The sequence below is a fragment of the Habropoda laboriosa genome, unplaced genomic scaffold, assembly GCF_001263275.1.
Source record: "Habropoda laboriosa isolate 0110345459 unplaced genomic scaffold, ASM126327v1 scaffold172, whole genome shotgun sequence".
Taxonomy (NCBI): Eukaryota; Metazoa; Arthropoda; class Insecta; order Hymenoptera; family Apidae; genus Habropoda; species Habropoda laboriosa.
This window is the reverse complement of record NW_017100331.1, coordinates 770433-789800: the sequence shown is the minus strand read 5'-3', so window position 1 is coordinate 789800 and position 19368 is coordinate 770433. Positions and strand designations below refer to the sequence as shown.

The 19368-nt window shown below is 36.9% G+C and overlaps 1 protein-coding gene across 3 annotated transcripts in view; it reads left to right on the top strand.

The window, feature by feature from the left end:
• Positions 1 to 18524, top strand: part of LOC108574467 (trichohyalin-like) — an 80045-nt gene extending 61521 nt beyond the window's left edge. Inside the window, exons 1-5 of one of the 3 annotated variants that reach the window (XM_017937070.1) lie at positions 6427 to 6856; positions 9094 to 9350; positions 12621 to 15126; positions 17012 to 17192; positions 18225 to 18524. In XM_017937070.1, the coding sequence (XP_017792559.1) occupies positions 9098 to 9350; positions 12621 to 15126; positions 17012 to 17192; positions 18225 to 18494 (3210 nt within the window). In that variant the 5' untranslated portion in view covers positions 6427 to 6856; positions 9094 to 9097 and the 3' untranslated portion in view covers positions 18495 to 18524. Of the gene's footprint in view, positions 1 to 6426; positions 6960 to 9093; positions 9351 to 12620; positions 15127 to 17011; positions 17193 to 18224 lie in introns of those variants that run through there. The other 2 variants (XM_017937068.1, XM_017937069.1) reach the window with 2 other exon arrangements.
• The last annotated feature ends 844 nt before the right edge of the window (positions 18525 to 19368 follow it).

Genomic DNA, 19368 nt, shown 5'->3' with positions numbered 1-19368 from the left:
AAGCGATAAAAATTCATAAAATTTACCAAAATTTGTCCATTTCAATTGTTAATTAAACTTTTTCTTTCATTTTGTTCATCTTTTGAAACCATCTAAATTACGTATAAAAATTTTCTCGCACCAATATACCTACAGAATATAATTAACTGGCTTTTTTTTATGTGGCCAACCCTGTATAACGTTTCATATTTTTACTGAAATCGACAGACAGATTTTGTTATATGAACCACCCTGTACATACATATACATATCCTTTCTCTCCTTTATATAATATTTTCTCGTTGTTCCAAACAATCGACGTAACACCGAAATTCCATCGCGTTGAAAAAATATAATACTTCTGTGTTAGAACGACCCTCGTCGTCCGTGCTATTTGTCATAAACAGTAACAAGAACGTCGAGTGGTCACAATAAAATAAAACAAAAAGATATCACGCTTCCTGATGGTGCCACCTTGTACATCCTGGCAACCGGGATTCGTGCGAAACGACGCTCCAATATTTCAATACGTTATCTCCGAAAAGTCAGGCGGAAACGGATACGATCGATAAGGGCTGCATGACAGAACGATATAGTTTCCATAGAACGATACAGTCTTTTTTATTACTCGACCCGTGGGTGCCATTTTTCCATTGCTCGTTGACTATAAGCTTTATATACGCGCTTCTCTCAAGTCACAATCTAATTCGAAAATATATTCTAGGAAAATACAATCAGCGAATTTCAGATTCCTCGCGCGAATCTAGTCGAGGAAGCGTAAAATACTGGCTCGGTGTTACGAGAATAATTACCTATGAGAAATATTTACGGTGTAAATGTGAATATTAGGCGAGGTAATGAGAGGAATTTCCAGAAGTGAATAGAGAAATTATAAAATATAAAATAATATACGTACACCGCCGTTCGTAAGTTTTAAGATACCTAAATTAACCCCTTAACCTATGATTTCTTTTCTTACCGTGCATCTAAGCGTCAGCCATTTGCTATTTTAGTACTGTACCGGGTGATAAAAGTTAATCTGTTACAAATTAATTATATTTTGTAATTCCCAGTCTTAGGAATACGAACAAAAGTTAGGATTACGATGAATTTTTCTTACTGATGTAACTATTTTTCTCACATCTTCACCAGAATCTCTGACACGTTGTTATAGGTTAAAGGGTTAATTAAATTTTATTCCCCACACTTGAATTCCAGAATTATGTATACCATCTGAAACTCATAAAAAAAAGAAATAAAATTAAATCCAGAAAATCCTTGAAAAATCAATTATTTCCAGTCAACAACCAGGAAATACATCCGCGTATTTCGAATTTGAACACATTTACATAATTTGATGAACACGCCGTGCTTGATAAATATAAAACAACCGTATCGCAGATTTCCATCATTTGACTGGCACGTATCTCTCTGACATACTCTGTTCTCCGTCCATCAACCCTTCCGGACAGGTGATTTCGTTAAGTCAATATTGAAATCAATCACGATTTTAGCGTCGATTTATACTACGTCACACGCACAAACGATCCGGCAGCGTGAAAAGACACGATCGGACCAATTTTCTTCTTCGAGAATCCTGGTTCGAAGAAGGATAGTGTATTCCCGACCGTAACATCCCGCTTCGTTGCTCCGAAGCATGCGAGAGCGGAATAGAAAGGAAACGGAGAGAAAAAGGTTCCGAGAAGTTAGGCGGATAACGGACGGTGAGAGAAGAGGAGAGAAACAGCTGTAAGCGTCTGCATTTGAAAGTAACTTTAATTCCCTCGTCTCCGACAATTTGTACGATTTAAATTCGTGTTCGCAGCTACGCGCTGTCCGCTATTCTTTCTCTTTTTCCGCTTTTTCGACTGTTCTAACCACGAACTGGATTATTCGATCGTATCTCGCGACATGTCGAGAAAACTAATTAGCCTGACAAAGATTTCCCACCTTTTGAAGTTTCACGGTGACCACCCGCCTGTTAATTAGCTCCGTTGTAAAAACGTGGCTTTTGTACGCTTTTTGATTTATTCGTTTGCATTGATGTTTCAAATTTCCGAGGTCTTTTTGTCTGTGAAAATTAACCAGTATCGAAGTGTTTATTCTTTATTTACTGTACAGGGTGGGCCACCTAATTCTCTTCTCTAACTATGGTGATAGTAATTCAAATGGTTTTGAAAGGTTCAATAAGATGGAAGAGATATTTGTTTATAAACGCCACTTTTTTTTTTTACATGAATGTATATATTTTTTGCTACTGTATGTTGTAGCAGACATCGATGTGCATTTAAACATGTATAATAATGTGACATTAAAATGACATTAGTTTCTAAAATTTTAAATCAAACTTCCTTTCATTTTTTGCCATTTCTTCCATGAAAGAAATTCTTTTTCCATCTTATTCACACTTTAAAACCATATGAATTATGTGTAAAAATTTTCTCGTACCACCATAGTTAGAGAAGATAATTGAGTGTCCTGTTGTACGTGGCTGACTCTGTATGTCATAATTCTACGTATCCTTCACTTTTGAGATTTAAATTGTTATTCTTCCCCTTACAAGGCAAAGTGTGAATTTTAAACAATACGTGAATTTGTATGAACGAAAAGTTAATTGAAGTATAAAATATTTCTGGGAAATGGTTTTGTTTCACGTGGCTTTAAATTTAACTGCTTTTGAAATTTTAACAAGTATATTTTGATATTAATAATTTTTAGTTCATCAAATGCAACATTATGTTCAAGAATTGTTAATTAGTCATTACAAGTGATGTGTTATATTTTGCTAATTTAAAAATTTTCTATTTCTGTTAAACAGAGCACTCAATGTAAAAATTATTAACCCTTTTTCAAGTGTCGAGAATGACACTTATTCAATTAAAATAAATATTGAAATTCTCTCAATATTGAAAAAATCTACTTTCCAAGTTATTGAAGAACTATAAAAAAAAAATGGACAAATACATAAATTTTAAAAGTTAATTTAAAAAGTTAGAACGAGGCTTTATAATTTCACAGCAAATTTATGAGAAATCGTAGTATCATATTCAGATAATATTGCAAAACTCTATTCGTTCCCGAATTTATTAATAAATATCTATTCTTGACAAATTACAATTTTTTAATCGTTTCCTTCACGTTTTACTTTATTCTCCTTCGATGGTTAATGTCAATGAGATATCGACCATCTATATAGAAATTTCGGTACTTCAATTCCCGTTGCACGTTTCGGTAACATAATCCTAGACTGCAAAAAGCAACAAAACACGGGGATTATACTGTCGAAATTTTCTTTCCAAGCGACAAAAATTTAGGCGACAGTGATTAATCGTTGCCAAGTGAACAACTGAAAGAGTGATCCTAATAAAACAGACTGTGAGAACGTATCCGTATATAAACATAGGTCCTTTAACGTTTTATTGAAAAGTTATAAACAAAAATACGGAATTCGAAGGGAGGACTAACAGACGCGATTACTGCGATACAATAGTGGAATAGATCAACCATATTTGCATTAGTTTATTTACGCAAGCGGTATTTACTAGCTGAAGTCGTTGAAGCTGTCAATATTAATTTCTAGCAGAACCATTAGTAGTTGCGTTTACGAATTTAGTCTTAATATTAGTATCAGTAGTAATAAGTGTATTAAACAAAAATTAAATATCGCTTAACTGTTCTCTTCGAATTTCGTATTTTCTTTATAATTTTTTAATAATGCGTTAAACAACCTATATTTATATAATACGTTTTTCTTATTTAGACCCATACAATATCCTGACAAAGTTTAAGCTTAGGACACCCTGTATATAATAAAGAATGTTAAATTTAAAGATTTATCAACATACTATCGCATAAAATTTCTTCCGAAATCTGTTAAATTTTTAATTTGAAATCAATTTTAAATTTGTAACTCTTTAATTTATAGAGGATGTCAATATGCTTTAATAAATTAGCTTAAACTTTTTTATGTAAGAATCTATAGGAATATTCGAAATTATTATTTCGGAAAAATGATTTGGACAAAAATTAAATGGTTTCGGGATTTCATAATTTGGTGTTTATAATTTCATCCCTTTAGTCACTATAAAAAAGCATTAGGCTGTTTGTGCAGGTAAACTTACCGTTGTATATTTTAATTTCAATATTGCTAACTGATACTTGTTTAAAATTCGAGGATTTAAATTGAAAGATAGGTTAAAATGGCTATACACAGATAGGAAATGCAAATTTTTTAATCCAATAACAGCGAAATGAAATAAAAATATTTCTTTATCTCTTTAGTTTGCGAGCTTTAATTTTCGAATATTCTCACACCTGATTTCGAATATATTAGAAATAAATTATAAAATGAAGTGATGTAAATAATCAATAATTATTATACCTCTCTACCACATTTTGGGATATTAACTATAGTTCGACGCATTCAATAAATGTTACACAAAATAATGGTCTAAACATAACTCTAAATTTGACAACGTATTAATTATTCCATGATTGCAATATTCCATTACTAATATTCAATATTGCATGCCACAAATTATCAATTTCTAAACGCAATTCATGTAACACGGAAAAAAAATTCAAGCATAAAATAAGATTATTAAACTTCGTTACATTTCTGTTATTTTCAATTATTCATATATTTGCATTAAAATTTATTCGAATAATTTGCATTTATTTGAAGATAACTGTTTTTTAAAAATCTGTTTTACCTTGAAAATACCATTTTAAAGAATTAGTAGGTATTCAAAAATAATTATTCCGCTAAGAGGAAAAATTATTGAGTAATATACAATTAATTCGTAAAACTAAACAGCCAAATCAATCATTTACAAATTTGCTCGCAGTTATGTGTACTGTAAGTTCGCGCCAGAATAATTATTTGATCTACCAAATTATCCAATACTTCTCAGTCTTCCCTTTGCTTAAGCGTACACATGGTCAATTTGATTAATATTAACTTAGTCTATATTTTGAAGAGACATTAATCTTCCGAGCAATTTCAACCCCTCGTCGAATTTTCCGTAGAAGTTCCATTTCAACTGCGCCTTATACAGCTGTGAATAATAACAGAGAGGAAAATGATCTTCCATGCTCAGGAGACTTTGTTTCTAATCAATCTATCCCGCATCCAAGATCACTTTGCTGGTACAAAATTCTTTCCGCTCTAAATCCCTAGCTTTTCAAGCTCGCCTATCAAAACATCGTTCGTTCGTGACTCGGCTGTAAGATTTATGATGAAAAGTTTCGTCTGCTTGTATAAAATTACGTACGAGCTAAAAGTGACGGTGACTGGAACAGAGATCGTAGAAAGTCGAGAAAAGAATGCTAACACGAACTGTAACTTATAATACGTAATTTTCTATACTCCAAAATTTCATATTTTCTGATATTTTAAAATTTAGATTTCGATGAAATTTTCAGTATGTATACAACTGACATAAATCTACAAAACATACGTTTTAAATTTTCATTACAAGCTCAGAGAAAGAAAGTGTAAAAAGTGACCTTTGACCTTTGCAATTTTTTCAAAACTGTTTGTATACGTCATCTAGTAAACTAATCCTTCTAACTTCTCAAAAATACTCAAGTCGTTTGGTCCAATTTTAAAAAGTTATACTGTTCTAAAGGGTGCCCGATTATTCACGTATACCCATATCATTTATATTTACACTACAAGATCCGAAATATGTTCTTACGAAAAGAATAAAAGTAGCTTGATCTTTCACGGACACTTCTTTCACGTTTAACCACGAACAGAATTCCGACTTTTTTAATTCGCGCATCTTAATCTTTACACATGTATATTTTTAGTTATTCAGGCGTGCATGGTACTTATCATTCTTTTTCTCCGTTCTATCTGTTTGTTTTCTTTATTCTTATATTTAGTTCCTCGTTCTTACCTCATCCTTCTCCTAAGCATATAATCCCTATATACGAATACATACACGCAACTATCGCAGCTGAGATACAGCAAACAAATTATAGGATTTCCCCTTCGATAACCTTGAACGAGCAAAATTCACCGTGACCCAACATCTACATACGTACTAAGATCCTTCGAGCACACGTGCTGCTCTTCCAACTAACAAGCCGCATTTACAATCACCGACGTTTAAATGATTCTTCTTTCCTCCGTAGATACGTTTGCATCATCGGAATATTGTTCGACGATAAACAGGTCAATTGAACGATGAATCGACAATGTCATTTGGTTACTTGTATTCGTTGTATTATCGACCGTAAAGGCATTATTGGCGATGGCGTTTATCACGGGTCACGTTTGCAATTGCTTGAAATTGTCAGTGACCCCTGGGCCATCTCCGCAATGTGACATCACCGTTCCGGAAGTGAATCGAGAGGGTTTGCTTACGCGGAGTTTCGAATCACGGCTAGCCAACAGATAGTCGAGCCAGTGTTAAGTTTAGCCACTTCGACTTGGCAGCGACAGTGTGTCAAGATCACTTGATCTCGTCTGTGCCTTCACCTCGAACGCGTCGAGGAGCGATTGTTGCTTCTTTTTCCACCAGGCAGCAGGAGAGAGGCGAGCTCTCGAGCTACAAAGCAGAGAATTTCAACGAACCGGCCAGGAACAGAAGCCACGAGAGAGGAGGACCTTCCGCAGAAGCAGAGAAGAGGAGGCGCTGTGTAGTACAGGCGTTTCTTCGAGAGGGCAATCGAGTGTCGCGAAATCGATAGCCGGCATTTGTGTGCAGCGACGGATGTGATCTCGTTACCCTCTGCGAAACCGATCGAAACCGCGAACCGGAAGGTCATGGTGTCTGGTTTACGCGCGATCAGAGCCTCGCAACGTTTGACGAGCTTTTTGGCCTGGAATTCGTGACGTCACCGGAACAAGTGATAGTTGACTCGCGAGGTGAATTTCCTGGCACCGGAAGAGGTGACAAGTTTCATGTGACACTTTCGTGACGAGTAGAATTTTCTCTCCGTTCCGCGAGGAAGAACCGCTTTCAACATTTGTGAGTGATCGATTTTTGGAATTGCTACACATTATGCACGTTTCGTGCCGCGGTTAAAATATTTATAACGTTGAATACTTGTTTACTTTTATCTTCGTGTTTATTTTGCTGAAGCGCTGAATCGAAGAGTATCCTTATTCGTTTAACGAGGGTTACACTTCCAAAAATTGTCGCGTACCATTGGTGATACACGCGGCACTGAACGTGTTAATGAAGAATAAAAAAACAGAAGGGGTCTGTGTTATTTTTGTTTAATTATTTGAGAATTTGTTTGACTGCTATAAGTGATCAGTAATAATTTTATAATTTTCAAATTTTATTTGCTGTGGGTTAAGTTAAGAGTGTAAGGAAACGACTATAGTAAACGCGAATATTGCAGTTTACTAGTAAGTAGTCGCAGCACGGTTGTTAATTTCTTTCCTTGAAGGAAATGATTGAAGTGTTTCCAGATTCTGGGAACGACTTATTTTTGAATGTTTCTTCCACGATACTTCCTATTGTTTGGAAATTGAATAATTCTGTTCACGAAATCTTCCAAATATTTCCATCAAAGTTTATTTACGTTGTTTCAATAAACACCGTAAACTGTTTGCTATAATCTCATGTGACGGTAAATTCAATGCAAGATTCTGCAAGTAATAGAATTCAATGAAACAGCGAAATATGTGATTCACATTTAGAAACAAAAATAACATATTCATTATTTCGAAGAATTTGAATACGTTCATAAATCGAAGTATAATAGTATTTTGTATGTATAATAAGTAGAAGAAAAGAAAGTGAAAGGATACATAAAACAGGAGCATCAAATTTATTTTGTATTTTATGTATATTAATACTAGTAAAATGTAAATTTATTTAAATATAAACAAAAGATACTCCGTACATAAAACTTCACTGCAAGTATAATTTCGCAATTTTCATTTCTTATACTTTTGTTAATCTTTCAAGATTTTAGTCTTCGGTTTATTTCGTATTATTTACACACATCAGTCAAAAAAGTTTCCCCGTTAAAATTTACGTTTAGCGTTGTACAATTTTAAGACAGAAAGTATTTTATTTAAAAACGTAACATTTACTATTAGTACAAAGAGAAATGAATTATATTCATTTGTTTAATTATTAACAAACGAATACAAATTATTTTTCTTTGTACTAATAGTAAATGTTATGATTTTAAATAAATTTACTACTTTCTTCTCTCTTAACATTATACAGCGCAAAATAAATTTTCATAAAGTGTCCGCAGACATTTTTAATTGAGTGCATAATCATTCAAGCAAAATCACGTACAATTTCCATCTTAAAAAGAAAACAATCGGTTAGCATCTAATGAATATTCACCCAAAAGTGTCACGTGGAAATTTCTACACCCATTTGCCAACTAATCACGACGAGTATTGGATCGCCAATTAACTGCTAATTACTACTGCTATCGAATACTGCGAAGAAGAGCAGTTAAAATTACAAAACGCGCAAACGTAACGATCGATCCTTTGCTTTATAAAAAAACTGTATTTTTCCATACACAAAATCAATACGCTCATTTTATCACTTAACTTATCATCCCTTAATTTAACTCTGCGAAAAAAAAAACCTAAAGATAGAAGAAACTTTAAAAGAAGAAAAATATATATATGTATATATCCTCTTACGTCTGATAAAAATTCAGTGACACCATCGCATAATATCGCAGACATTAAACCGCTCTAGCACCGAGGTGCTTCAAGAACAGCCGAGCCGATCCTTTGGCGCGACACGAATACCTAATAAGAATTTCCATCGGATGGAAAGTGCTCACACGTCTCGTTCGCGTCGCTCTGGAATCCTCGAAGCGAAAGAGAACCCGTTGCTCCTCAACGTAACACGGTCTTCAGAAACGTTTAAACCGTCCTCTCTTGCGGAGGCGGTAAACGTAGTAAAAATACGAGGGCGTCCTCGTTTCCAACTCGATTCACAGTGTTAGAACGACATGCGACCTGTGAATCGAACGATTCACGTATCCTAAGCAGAACACACTCTGCGTGCGACTGTGTTGGTGTGCGAATGAGGGGGGAGAGACACACCAACCGTTCTATCGTTGGTTGAACGAAAAAAAAAACCCGTAACGAAGAACATATCCGTTTGATTGCAGGAGGATGCAGCCAGGGGTGACAGTGGTTCTGGCCACGATCTGGCTAGCGTTGTACGCGAACGTGGTGGGGACAGCCAGCCTCCATCCCTCCCGCCTTACCCTCGATCAATACACCCCTTTAGCCACACACCACCGGCAGCATGGAGTTTATCGAAGAGTTGAGGGCCAACTGGACTGGAAGGATCAGAATCCTGCCGAGAATCAGCCGTTCGACCTTTCGATCGTCCCGCGAAGGTCGATCACGACGAGCGCCACCGGTACGTCTGGCATTCGTTACATCAGCAATTTAATTCTGTCGCTCTGACTCCCTCTAACTGGCAGAAACAGAACGGCGACCTCGATGCCAGGGGAATATATCGTTCTGGATAACATGCTCGTTTTCTGATATAACGACCCCCGAGAATCAGACACGAGGAACGAGTAATGAAGTTCTGTTACGGAACGGTAGGGATAAGCGTGATGTATGTTAATCAGAAATGCGGTTACCTGGACTACTCCGTCGATCGTAAGGACGAATATTGAGCTAAGTTCTCGTCGTGGGATTATGCCGCTCTTCTCGTGACGGATACAATTTGCAATGTTAATGCGGCAGTTAGAAGTCGCGGGGCCTGTTGAACTTGAATTTGAAGGGAGTAGAATTTTTTTTCGTTGGGGTAGTATTGAATTTTGTTTAATTTGAAAAGAAAATTGTAACTTTATCGTGAAATTTATTGAGGGGTTAGACCATGCCTGAGACCTGAAAACGATACCTAACTTTGGCATTTTTTTTGTTTTCTTTTTTTTTCAGGAATAAATTGACTCAATCGAACGCTTTTTCTAAGGGGTTTATTATATTGCCTATAAGGAATGTAAAAGTATTTTTTTCATTTAATTTCTTTACAAAATGGCGGCGTTACAGCCACACGGTTTAACTTAGAAGAAAATATCAAAAATTTTCATCATTTACCTGTCCGTATGGTGAACACACGAAAGAAGAATAGCTTTTCCCTAAAATTTTAGTATAAAAATGTATAGCAGAAGAAGTTTTCAATATATTGCAAAAATCTTGTGATTTTTCTTTGGAAATATGAAGAGTATTTTGAGAATATTTCAAGTAAATCGGATAAAAATTGCAGCTGTTATACAACACCGACTTTAAAAATGTCACTCCGAGAAAATCGCGTTTCAAGTTTCGATTACTATTCATCAAAATTTTTCGTTGAAACTGTTTGGATTATATTTTGAAAAGCATGAACTATCAATTTAATCAAAAAAGAAATTCGAGTTTTTCTCACCTCAGGTGGTCCAACCCCTTGAAGGTTAAGGATCTTCTTTATAAAACTTCTAATTTTTATTTTTAATTTCACTAATTAAAGGTGCACGAAAAAAATGAAAATTATCGAAGAATCATGGAAAAAATCAAAATTCTGAGAAAAAGGAATTATTCGTACAAAGTTAAGTGTTAAATTCGGCTCTGTTTTTGATAAATAAATATAGCAAGTATGAAATTTCACAATGATACGACCGAATTAACTTACAAAATTATATTTAACATTTGTCATCGTTATTTATAGAAATCTCTACGTAAATGGCCAATAGACAAATAACAACCTCGCAGAAATATTCACATACTAACAAAGTAACCATTCAACACGGCGCATCATAGCAACATTATACTACAAATATTCAAAATATTCATTTTTGCTGCAAGTGTTAGAATATTTGTGTAATATAACAATTGAACGTAATTTCGATTAAAGTACGACTAATTCTAAAGTACGATAAATAACGTTCCATAACGAAAATGCATCAACCTAATCCTTTTATAATTAACTGAAATACAGCACTAACAGAAAAGCGAGCTTATATAGTGACAGAATATTTTTAAAAGTAACTGTATGTCCTAATATGTGTAGTAAATTAGTACAACACAGTATATGTGTTGTCATTAAAATCATAACTAATTTACTCAGATAAATTTTCCATATTTTCAACAACGTAAGAAAGAATTAAAAGTATCGATTTAAATTACCTACATATTTTGCAGATTTTAATTTCGATTAATTTTATACCAAATCTAAGAATGAAGTTAAAATTAAATGCATATTTGATTGAAAAATGATTTAACTACAATATTGTAGAATATTAATATTTTCCAATATAATAACGCATCTGTAACAAAATATTCACATTGTATGTCGCGTTTAAACTTTTCTTACTCATAAAATCGTTTTACTATATTTCATCGATGTTTCGGAACGCGTGTTTCGATAAGGTTCATTTATTTCGAATGCACGTCTACCGACGCCCAAGTGAATTCTAATGGAAGCAGTTTAAAATGTGAATATGCACGTCTATTCAAAACCAGCTACCGAAGTCGTAAGTGCTCTTTTTGATTCAAGACTCGCCCGTTATTCTATATGACATGTTGCTTCGCTAACTCTTTGTTAAGAAATCGACCAGCATCTTAAAGTTACCCTCGGAATATAATGGAGCTAGAACCTCGAGACGGTGAACCATTTAGATTTTCAATGGGGAGTAATTTTAATTCGAACTACTGGTTGTACGTGTTAGGCAGCTTCTTATCGTGCACACCAACACAAACTTTCAGTTCTTTCGTACAGTTTACAAACATTAACGTAAAACTGTTATTCTATAATACTTCTAATATCGACCTTAATTCCACACGAAAATATTTCAACTCTTCGATGTACAATTTATGAACTGCCTACTCGCTTACGATATTTCAACATTTTTCGTTTGCTACGGTATTCATACTGTGAGTAAATCTCTGAAGAAATCGGGAAACACGAGGCTAATCTTCTTGGAACATTTCTGATTGAAAAATTTATAATTACCACTGTTGAGTCCCTTTGTAATTTTTTCTCTTTTCGAACTTTACGTTTCAGTCGCAATGGTAATTTTTTAACAATCTTTCTTTCTTCCCACAAGTTGGCTTCGAATATTAGGTTGTCCGAAAAGTTCGTACCGATTTTCCGTAGAAAGTGCTTGAGTATTTTAGAATAAATAAAACTCGATGAAAATATACGAAGTTCGCACATGTTCTAAAAGATCACTTTTTCCAGTGTCTTTTGCAAGTCTATTCGTTAAAATTGCTAGTTTCTTCTAGGAGTTATATTGTTTTGAAAATGAAAGAAAATGGAGCACAAAAAGTGAAAATATCACTGAAAAGTTGTTCGTAAATGGTTTGTAAATCGTTCGGTCTTAAAGAAAGTATGAAAAAGGAACAAAATTTTTGGCAAAGTGAAATTTTCAAATTGCCAAAAAGACAGCGAAAAGTTGTAAAACAAAACTGTACACATCTTAGAGAACAAAGAAATTACTGCTTCAAACTATGAAATTTACTTATTTGCTTAAAAATTGGCGCAAATTTTCGAGACCGCCCAATATAAGTAAAAACTAGTTAAATCAAAATTTAATTCCAAGAGAAATTTAACCATAACCTTATTGTAGCTTATTACAGTTAAACCAGATGCGGCAAGCCACAGCCTGAATCGTCTACATTCACTCATGCATGAACTTTCTAGGTTCCCAGGAAGAATCCTTCAAAGGCAAGTACCTTGAAAAGGACTCGATGCTCCGTCGGTCAGGGAACAACGCCGGCGACGATTTTTCACCTTTAGTCGAAGATAAGCAGTTCAGTAATTCTGTCGGAGAAGGATTCGCAGAGGAGAAAAGCGACGGCAGAGGTACAAAGGGTCAAAAATCAGTGTCGCGTGAGCTGCTTCCACCATCCGAATTGGAGAACCCTCCTGTAGCCGACGGTACGTTCCAAGATCAAGGACCAAGCTCCGTAGAAATATACAAATTGGACCCGCACCAAGAAAAGTCTCCGCTAAGCCCGACGCCTATCACGAGAATCATGTCGAAGAGCAAAAGCAAGACGTACAAGAAGACCAACCATTTGTACTCGAAAGGCAAGACGACGGAATACAAAGTTAACAGCCCGAAAATGTTCCACAAACAATCTAACTCGTTCGACGACTTTGGCACAGAGATTCTCTCGAACCATGACCCGTTCAGTATAGGCGGAGTGCCTGAATTACAGGTGGGTTGCGAGGGATTGGAGGCGTCTGATCAAAACAAAGAGAAGAGGTCGATAGCCTCCCTCGTCAGAGATAAGAATTCAAAGGAGGCAGAGCCATGGGTGGCTGTAACTCCGATATCCTTGGACCTCGACTACGAGCTTTCCGGCGAAGAAGGCTACGAGGAGATGGATGAACTGTTCAAGTTGAAGAAATTAGAGACCACTACGAAAGGGCTGAAGCAGAATAGGGGTGATATGGAGGCGATTCTTCACTCAAACTTCTTTGACGACAAAAGGCGCACGGACAAATTACCTGTCCGCGGGGACTTGGGCAAGTCTAGCGTGAACAACGAGTCAACTGTTCTGCCGGTGACATTCGACCACGGTAATCAGGAGGCACAAGAAAAGGCAACCAGCGGGGCTTTGCATTTTGATAAAGGGAAGCAAGGCCTTCGCAGCGAGGCGAAATCTGCCGATAGTTCTGCAACGGGAACTAATCAGCGTCGGAAGATGTTATGGTTCGACGATTCCGACGTCGCCGTGCAACCGGAGAATGAAAGACGCCGCAAACGTGGAATTTGGGGCTTCGCGGAAGATGAAGGTGTGGTGTCGAGCGACGAGCTGCAAACAGCGAACAGTAGACGAAGGCAGGACTACGAGAGAAGGAGGGAGGAGGAGGAGGAGGAAAGGAGACGACAGGAAGAAGCAAAGAGACGGCAGAAGGAAGCACAGAGACGAAGTTACTATCAGAATCGAACTAATTCCGACATAGAAGCGATCAAGGACGAGTACGAAAAATTTCTGGAACAGAAGCAGAGGCAAGAAGAGGAAAGACAACGGCGATTACAGCAGATGACACAAAGATCGGCGCCGAACAGGTGGCAGCAGGAGGAAGAACAGAGACGACGTTTGGAAGAAGATATAGCAAGAAGAAATCAATGGCTGAACGAAGAACGCAGGAGACAAGAGTTAGAAGCAAGTCGAAGGACGGTTAAACCACAGACGTCCTTCCTCCAAGAGGCGGAAGAAAAACAGCGAAGGCTCAGACAAGAAGAAGAAAGACGTAGAAGACAGCTGGAGGCGAGAAGAAGAGAGTGGATGTTGAAGATAAGGCAACAGGAGGAAGCAGAGAGAAAACGTCAACAGCAAAGTAGGAACGAACCTTCCAATTTATTGAATCCCACGCGAGCTGCGCCGAGTGCAAGTAGACCTTACGACGCAGAAACAGAGAAGCGAGTAAGAGAGCAGCAAGAAAGAGAACGTCTGCGAGAAGTGAACGAGTACATCCAGAGTAATCAGCCGATCAACGTGAATAGTCCCGCAGATCGGCAAAGGGAAGAAGCGAATAGAAGGAGGCAAGAGGAGGAACGCAAGTTGCAAGAGTATGTTCGACGAAATCAGCCGGTGCGTTTACCGAAAGAGAACGATAGAAATTGGCAGGAGTACATAAGGAGATTAGACGAAGCGAGACAGTATAATCGGTCAAGTTATCCGGGACCAGGAAACGGAAGAAGAAACCATGGTCCGTCAGCCCCGACGAATATCGACCCGCGGAACTATGTGGACGAGAACAGAAGAAGAGAAGCTGCGAGGAGAATTGAGGAAGAAAGGATCAGCGAACAACAAAGACAGCAGCAGGAACAGCTACGGAGAGAAGTTCTAAGGCGAGAAGAAGAGGCTAGAAAGCTGCAGTCGAGAAGATACGAGGAGGAAAGAAAGAGGCTAGAAGCGACGAGGTTAGAAGAAGAAAGAAGAGCGAAAGAACTATTAGAGGAGGAAGCTAGAAGAAGTCAGGCTGGAAGGACGAGACCATTGGAGAATATCAGACCGAGCTACGAGGATCGTAGACGATTCGAGGAGCACAGAAGGAGACATGACACGAGTCTTATTCCAGGCAATTTATATTTGAACGAGTCCAGGAGGGCCATGGAACTTCAGAAACAAAGACTGGAGCAAGAGAGAAGAAGGCTGGAGGCTGAAAGGCGATGGCAGGGGAATAGCGGCAGGTAATGAAATGAACAGAAGAGAGATGGTCAGGTCGAATTTGCCGATTAAATATTAAATTATGACAAAGTGAACCGAGATATTGCCTTCATTTATATTAGAATATAGTCAATTTGAAACGTAATAGCTTTCCTTTATTAGAACGTTAATCCTTTGTGAAAAGAGTAACATAAAATATGAGCACGTTACGAACGATACGAAATTAATTACAGTACAAAATATGCCTAGCCTTAATATTATTTTGCAGACCTAGCATCATATTTTCGTGTCATCTCTGGCCTCGTTTTATTAAGAAAAATATTTGGAAATGTTCATTCTAAAAAAATTTCTATTGAATTATATTTCAAGTTCTAGTACAATTGTTCAAACAAATTCATACAAAAGATTCTCTTATTATGTCAGTATACGCAAAACTACATGCAGAGAATTTAGATTAGGATTCACATCAGCATTTTGTGAAATGCACGAATAGCAGAAATTTGTGAAAATAAATTAAGACAATTTGGAATTAAGTAAGAAACAATGGAAATATCAATATATAAAACGTTCATGAAGTTCGAAAAACTGTGGAACGATGCTTTTTTAAACATTTTCGAGAACGCAGATTATGCATCATTTTATTTAAAAAACGAAACATATTCAAGAATATTTAATATAATGTGTGAAGCAATACAAAACAAATTATTTTATATTAGTTAGAACTATTGTAATAATCGTGTTAAATTTTAGAAGAAGGCGCATTAATTTAGTGTTCCCATAAACATCACATTCTGAGGAAGCAGGTCCTACACAGAATATTCTGTGACGCAATAGATTTTCCTAGGCGATAAATACTCCAGACGGAACCCACACGTTGTCCCTCTTGCTAATATTTATAGTACTACGGTCACCCCCATAAACTTAAAGCTTGACTTTCAGAATGTTTTCACAGTTATACACATAGCGCTCCTCTCGCTAAAATTATTGCCTTTCCACAATTTTGATTGCAGTTTAATAATGTAACGAAACCTATACTGACACGTTTCCACAATTATGATCTTTCTTGAGTGCATACGTTTCGAGCACTATTTTATAACTTCATGATTTTTTACATCAGATTCTAACTGTTTAAAGTTTTACGTAAAAGAACAGGAATATCTTTTGCTTATATTTATACGTTAGATTAACCCGTGGACATATTTATACAAACTTTTTCTTTACATTAGCAATCGATATTTTCATGACATTTTTAATATAGTATAAATTTAGCGTCAATTTAAGATTCCTTCAAATATTGTACGACCCATAACAAACAATATTTTGTTTTATATTTATTCTAATATAACTTTATACAAATATTTTCATAGAATTGTTTCACGAATCTCTCCTTGCAAAACTTCCTTTAATATCAATTCAAAAAAATTGAACAGGAGATTGTAGGAGACAAAATATTCGATCATTTGACTTGAAAATTAGTAAGACAGACACTGCTCAAACAAATTCCCAATCTCACGCTTCAAGCTACAGAACAAAGCTAAAATACAATCATCTCGTTATTCGCCGCATAACTGCTCAACGCGACACAAAGCAATGCTCACTCAGGTTCACCCAAAATTGCAAACCAGCCTAACTTTTCGATGCCACGACAGCTGCTTAGAGCACTAAAGATCAGTTTTGCGACAGTTATTGCAACTCCAAAGATCCATAGCGCGGTGGTGGCGATTGCGGCTGCTAGTAGTGTAAATATTCAGCGTAAGAGACCAGCTGACAATTTTGTTGGTGAGGAGCAGTCGAGAGTTAACGGTAGCGAGCGACATTAATGAAACAAACAGCTCGGTTCGCACCGTACACAATGAGCTTCCTGTTTCGGTGTACGCTGATAATATAACGTCCTCTTATTCCCCACAGAGCGAAGGAGGCAAGGCTGAACGAGCATAACAGTAGAGCAATGGAAGAGCAACGGAGACGACAGGAAGAGGCCAGGCTGAACGCGTTGCCTGTGAGCGCAAGAATAATAGTCCGCCCCGCAGTGTCTTCCGTACCTAAAGTGATATCGAGGGCGGACTTCGACACCGATATCGGTTTCATGGTGAGCTTTCCCCACCTATTCCTGTTCAAACGTTTCAATGTGCAATCGTTCGACGCTCGGGAGGCTCGAGCTCCGATTCGATCCTTGACTTCCGACAATTGTTTCGCATTATCCTGTCACGTCTGTACGAGTATAACATGCTGGTAACGTAGAGAACCGTTTGGGGAAACAGATCCAAAGCGCCGCGTTTCTGTCCCAATACCGTATGGGAGCTTCCGAAACGATCGTCGTTACCAGTGGCTATCGATTGCTAAAGGAAACTTCTGATCGTTAAACAGGGAATAATTGCGCGTCCTGATATAGTATTCGTGCAAGTAGCGTAATAATTGCTAGTGTAATATTCGCGTTGTAGATTGTTATGACTGTAGTAAGTGGAGTAGATGGAGGGATATAAATTGTGAGGCTTAGGAGGCAGGTGTTATATTACATTGATGCAGTATTTCGCTGGTAAAGTACATAGTATGATTATGCAACAGAAAGACTTTTTTCAGAGAAAAAGTATATGGACATTGCCCTTAAAGTGTGCTACTTTTGACAGATATGGAAACAAGTAGTCGAAATTAAATGGAGGTTGCGATTTGGGGTGCTAAGATTATATACACGTTATCCTTTTCATGGATTACTTTTGCAAATGGTCTGATTTAATAAAGCGCGAATAAAAATGGCTTGTGTAGGTGAAGTAGCACAAATATTAGTTTTATGTACACTCGATGGGAAAATTGAATGGCATAGTTAGCTCTAAAAAGGATAGTTTCCTATTCGACTATTTTGGGTCATTGGAATAATTTAGTGTTATTAAATGAATATTGAATATAAACAATTGCGTTTAAACAATTTTTCAATTTACCTATCGCAGAAGGATGTTTAAAATTTTCTACTTTTAGGAAAGGAGCAGGATAATGTGTAGAAATCGACTAAATATCAAATTTTCACCACGATCGTGCGAAACGTCTAAATTTTGAATAGCAACAGTAGACGTGAAAATTGAAAAAATAGTATATCAATTTATTTGTTACTTATGTTTCTTCGTAGGGAGTCAATCCGAATGGTCCCGGAATAGAAGTGCCCAACTTCCCAGCCCCGTCTACTCGACGACCACCTGCACAAAGTCCTACACCCTGCGTTTGGGCGGTGATACAATGTTGTCCATCGAGATCCACTCGTCTGGTGACATGCTTCGAGACTATGGGATGTCCCGGTGTCAATTGGGACCCTAATCCTTGCAGAGGTTCCATCACCCAGGCTGCCAGGGAGCAGCTGGCAAATTTTTATGCCGAGAACGAGGACGAACGAGACCGTTAAAAGGAGTGTATAGAATGTAGTTGCGTTTTACAGACCAAGAAGTGTTGGAAACTATTGAGATATTTATTAAGTATTAATAGGAGATCACGTTTCCAGCTTCTGGGAAAGCTGAAGGTAACACAAGAAACGAATCACTGAGTGAATCGAAAATTTGATAAAAATTCGAAATTTTTATTTACAGAATTAGTTGATGTCCGAAGTTGCTTTAATAACGATTTTACGTTTAAGTTAATAACTGCTGGATGCTTCGATTTTTTTTATACTAATTGTTCTGTTGTATAAGAGCTTTGGAAAATTTACAATGGACACGATACGCACGACTCGCGTGTCTTTATAAAAAAAAAAAAAGAAGAAGAAGAGTACGTACAGCTGATGAAAGTGAAGATGTGTGAGTACCCAAACGTGAGGTCATTCGGAAAGTTCGTGCCAATTTGAAGTGTAGAATTGTTAGAAATTTTTTTGCTGGAACCCTTGTGAAATAACCAGACGGAAATGAACCGTAGTTGTTTCCTTGAACTGCAGGAGATCTTATTTTTCTTGAACTTGCCTGGACCAACAAACTGATCAAGACGCGAGCAAAAGCACAGAGTACTTCCAAGTTGTCGAGCCTTGATAAAGACAAACGTCTCAGCTTCCATCTTCATGTACTTTATCGACAACAGTAGCAAAAATCTTGGTCAGAAAATAATTCCTTAGGAGCTAATCCTCATAGATAATCGCCCTTTATTGTCCACGTCTAATTATGCTCAAACTGAGGTTCATCCCTCGTGCGCTAAATGGTAAAAAATCCAGTTATTGCACTGTATGACTTTCTGGTCACATTCCAATAGCTGCGGTCTAAGATGTCTGGCCATCCCATTTCTGTAATGGTGTT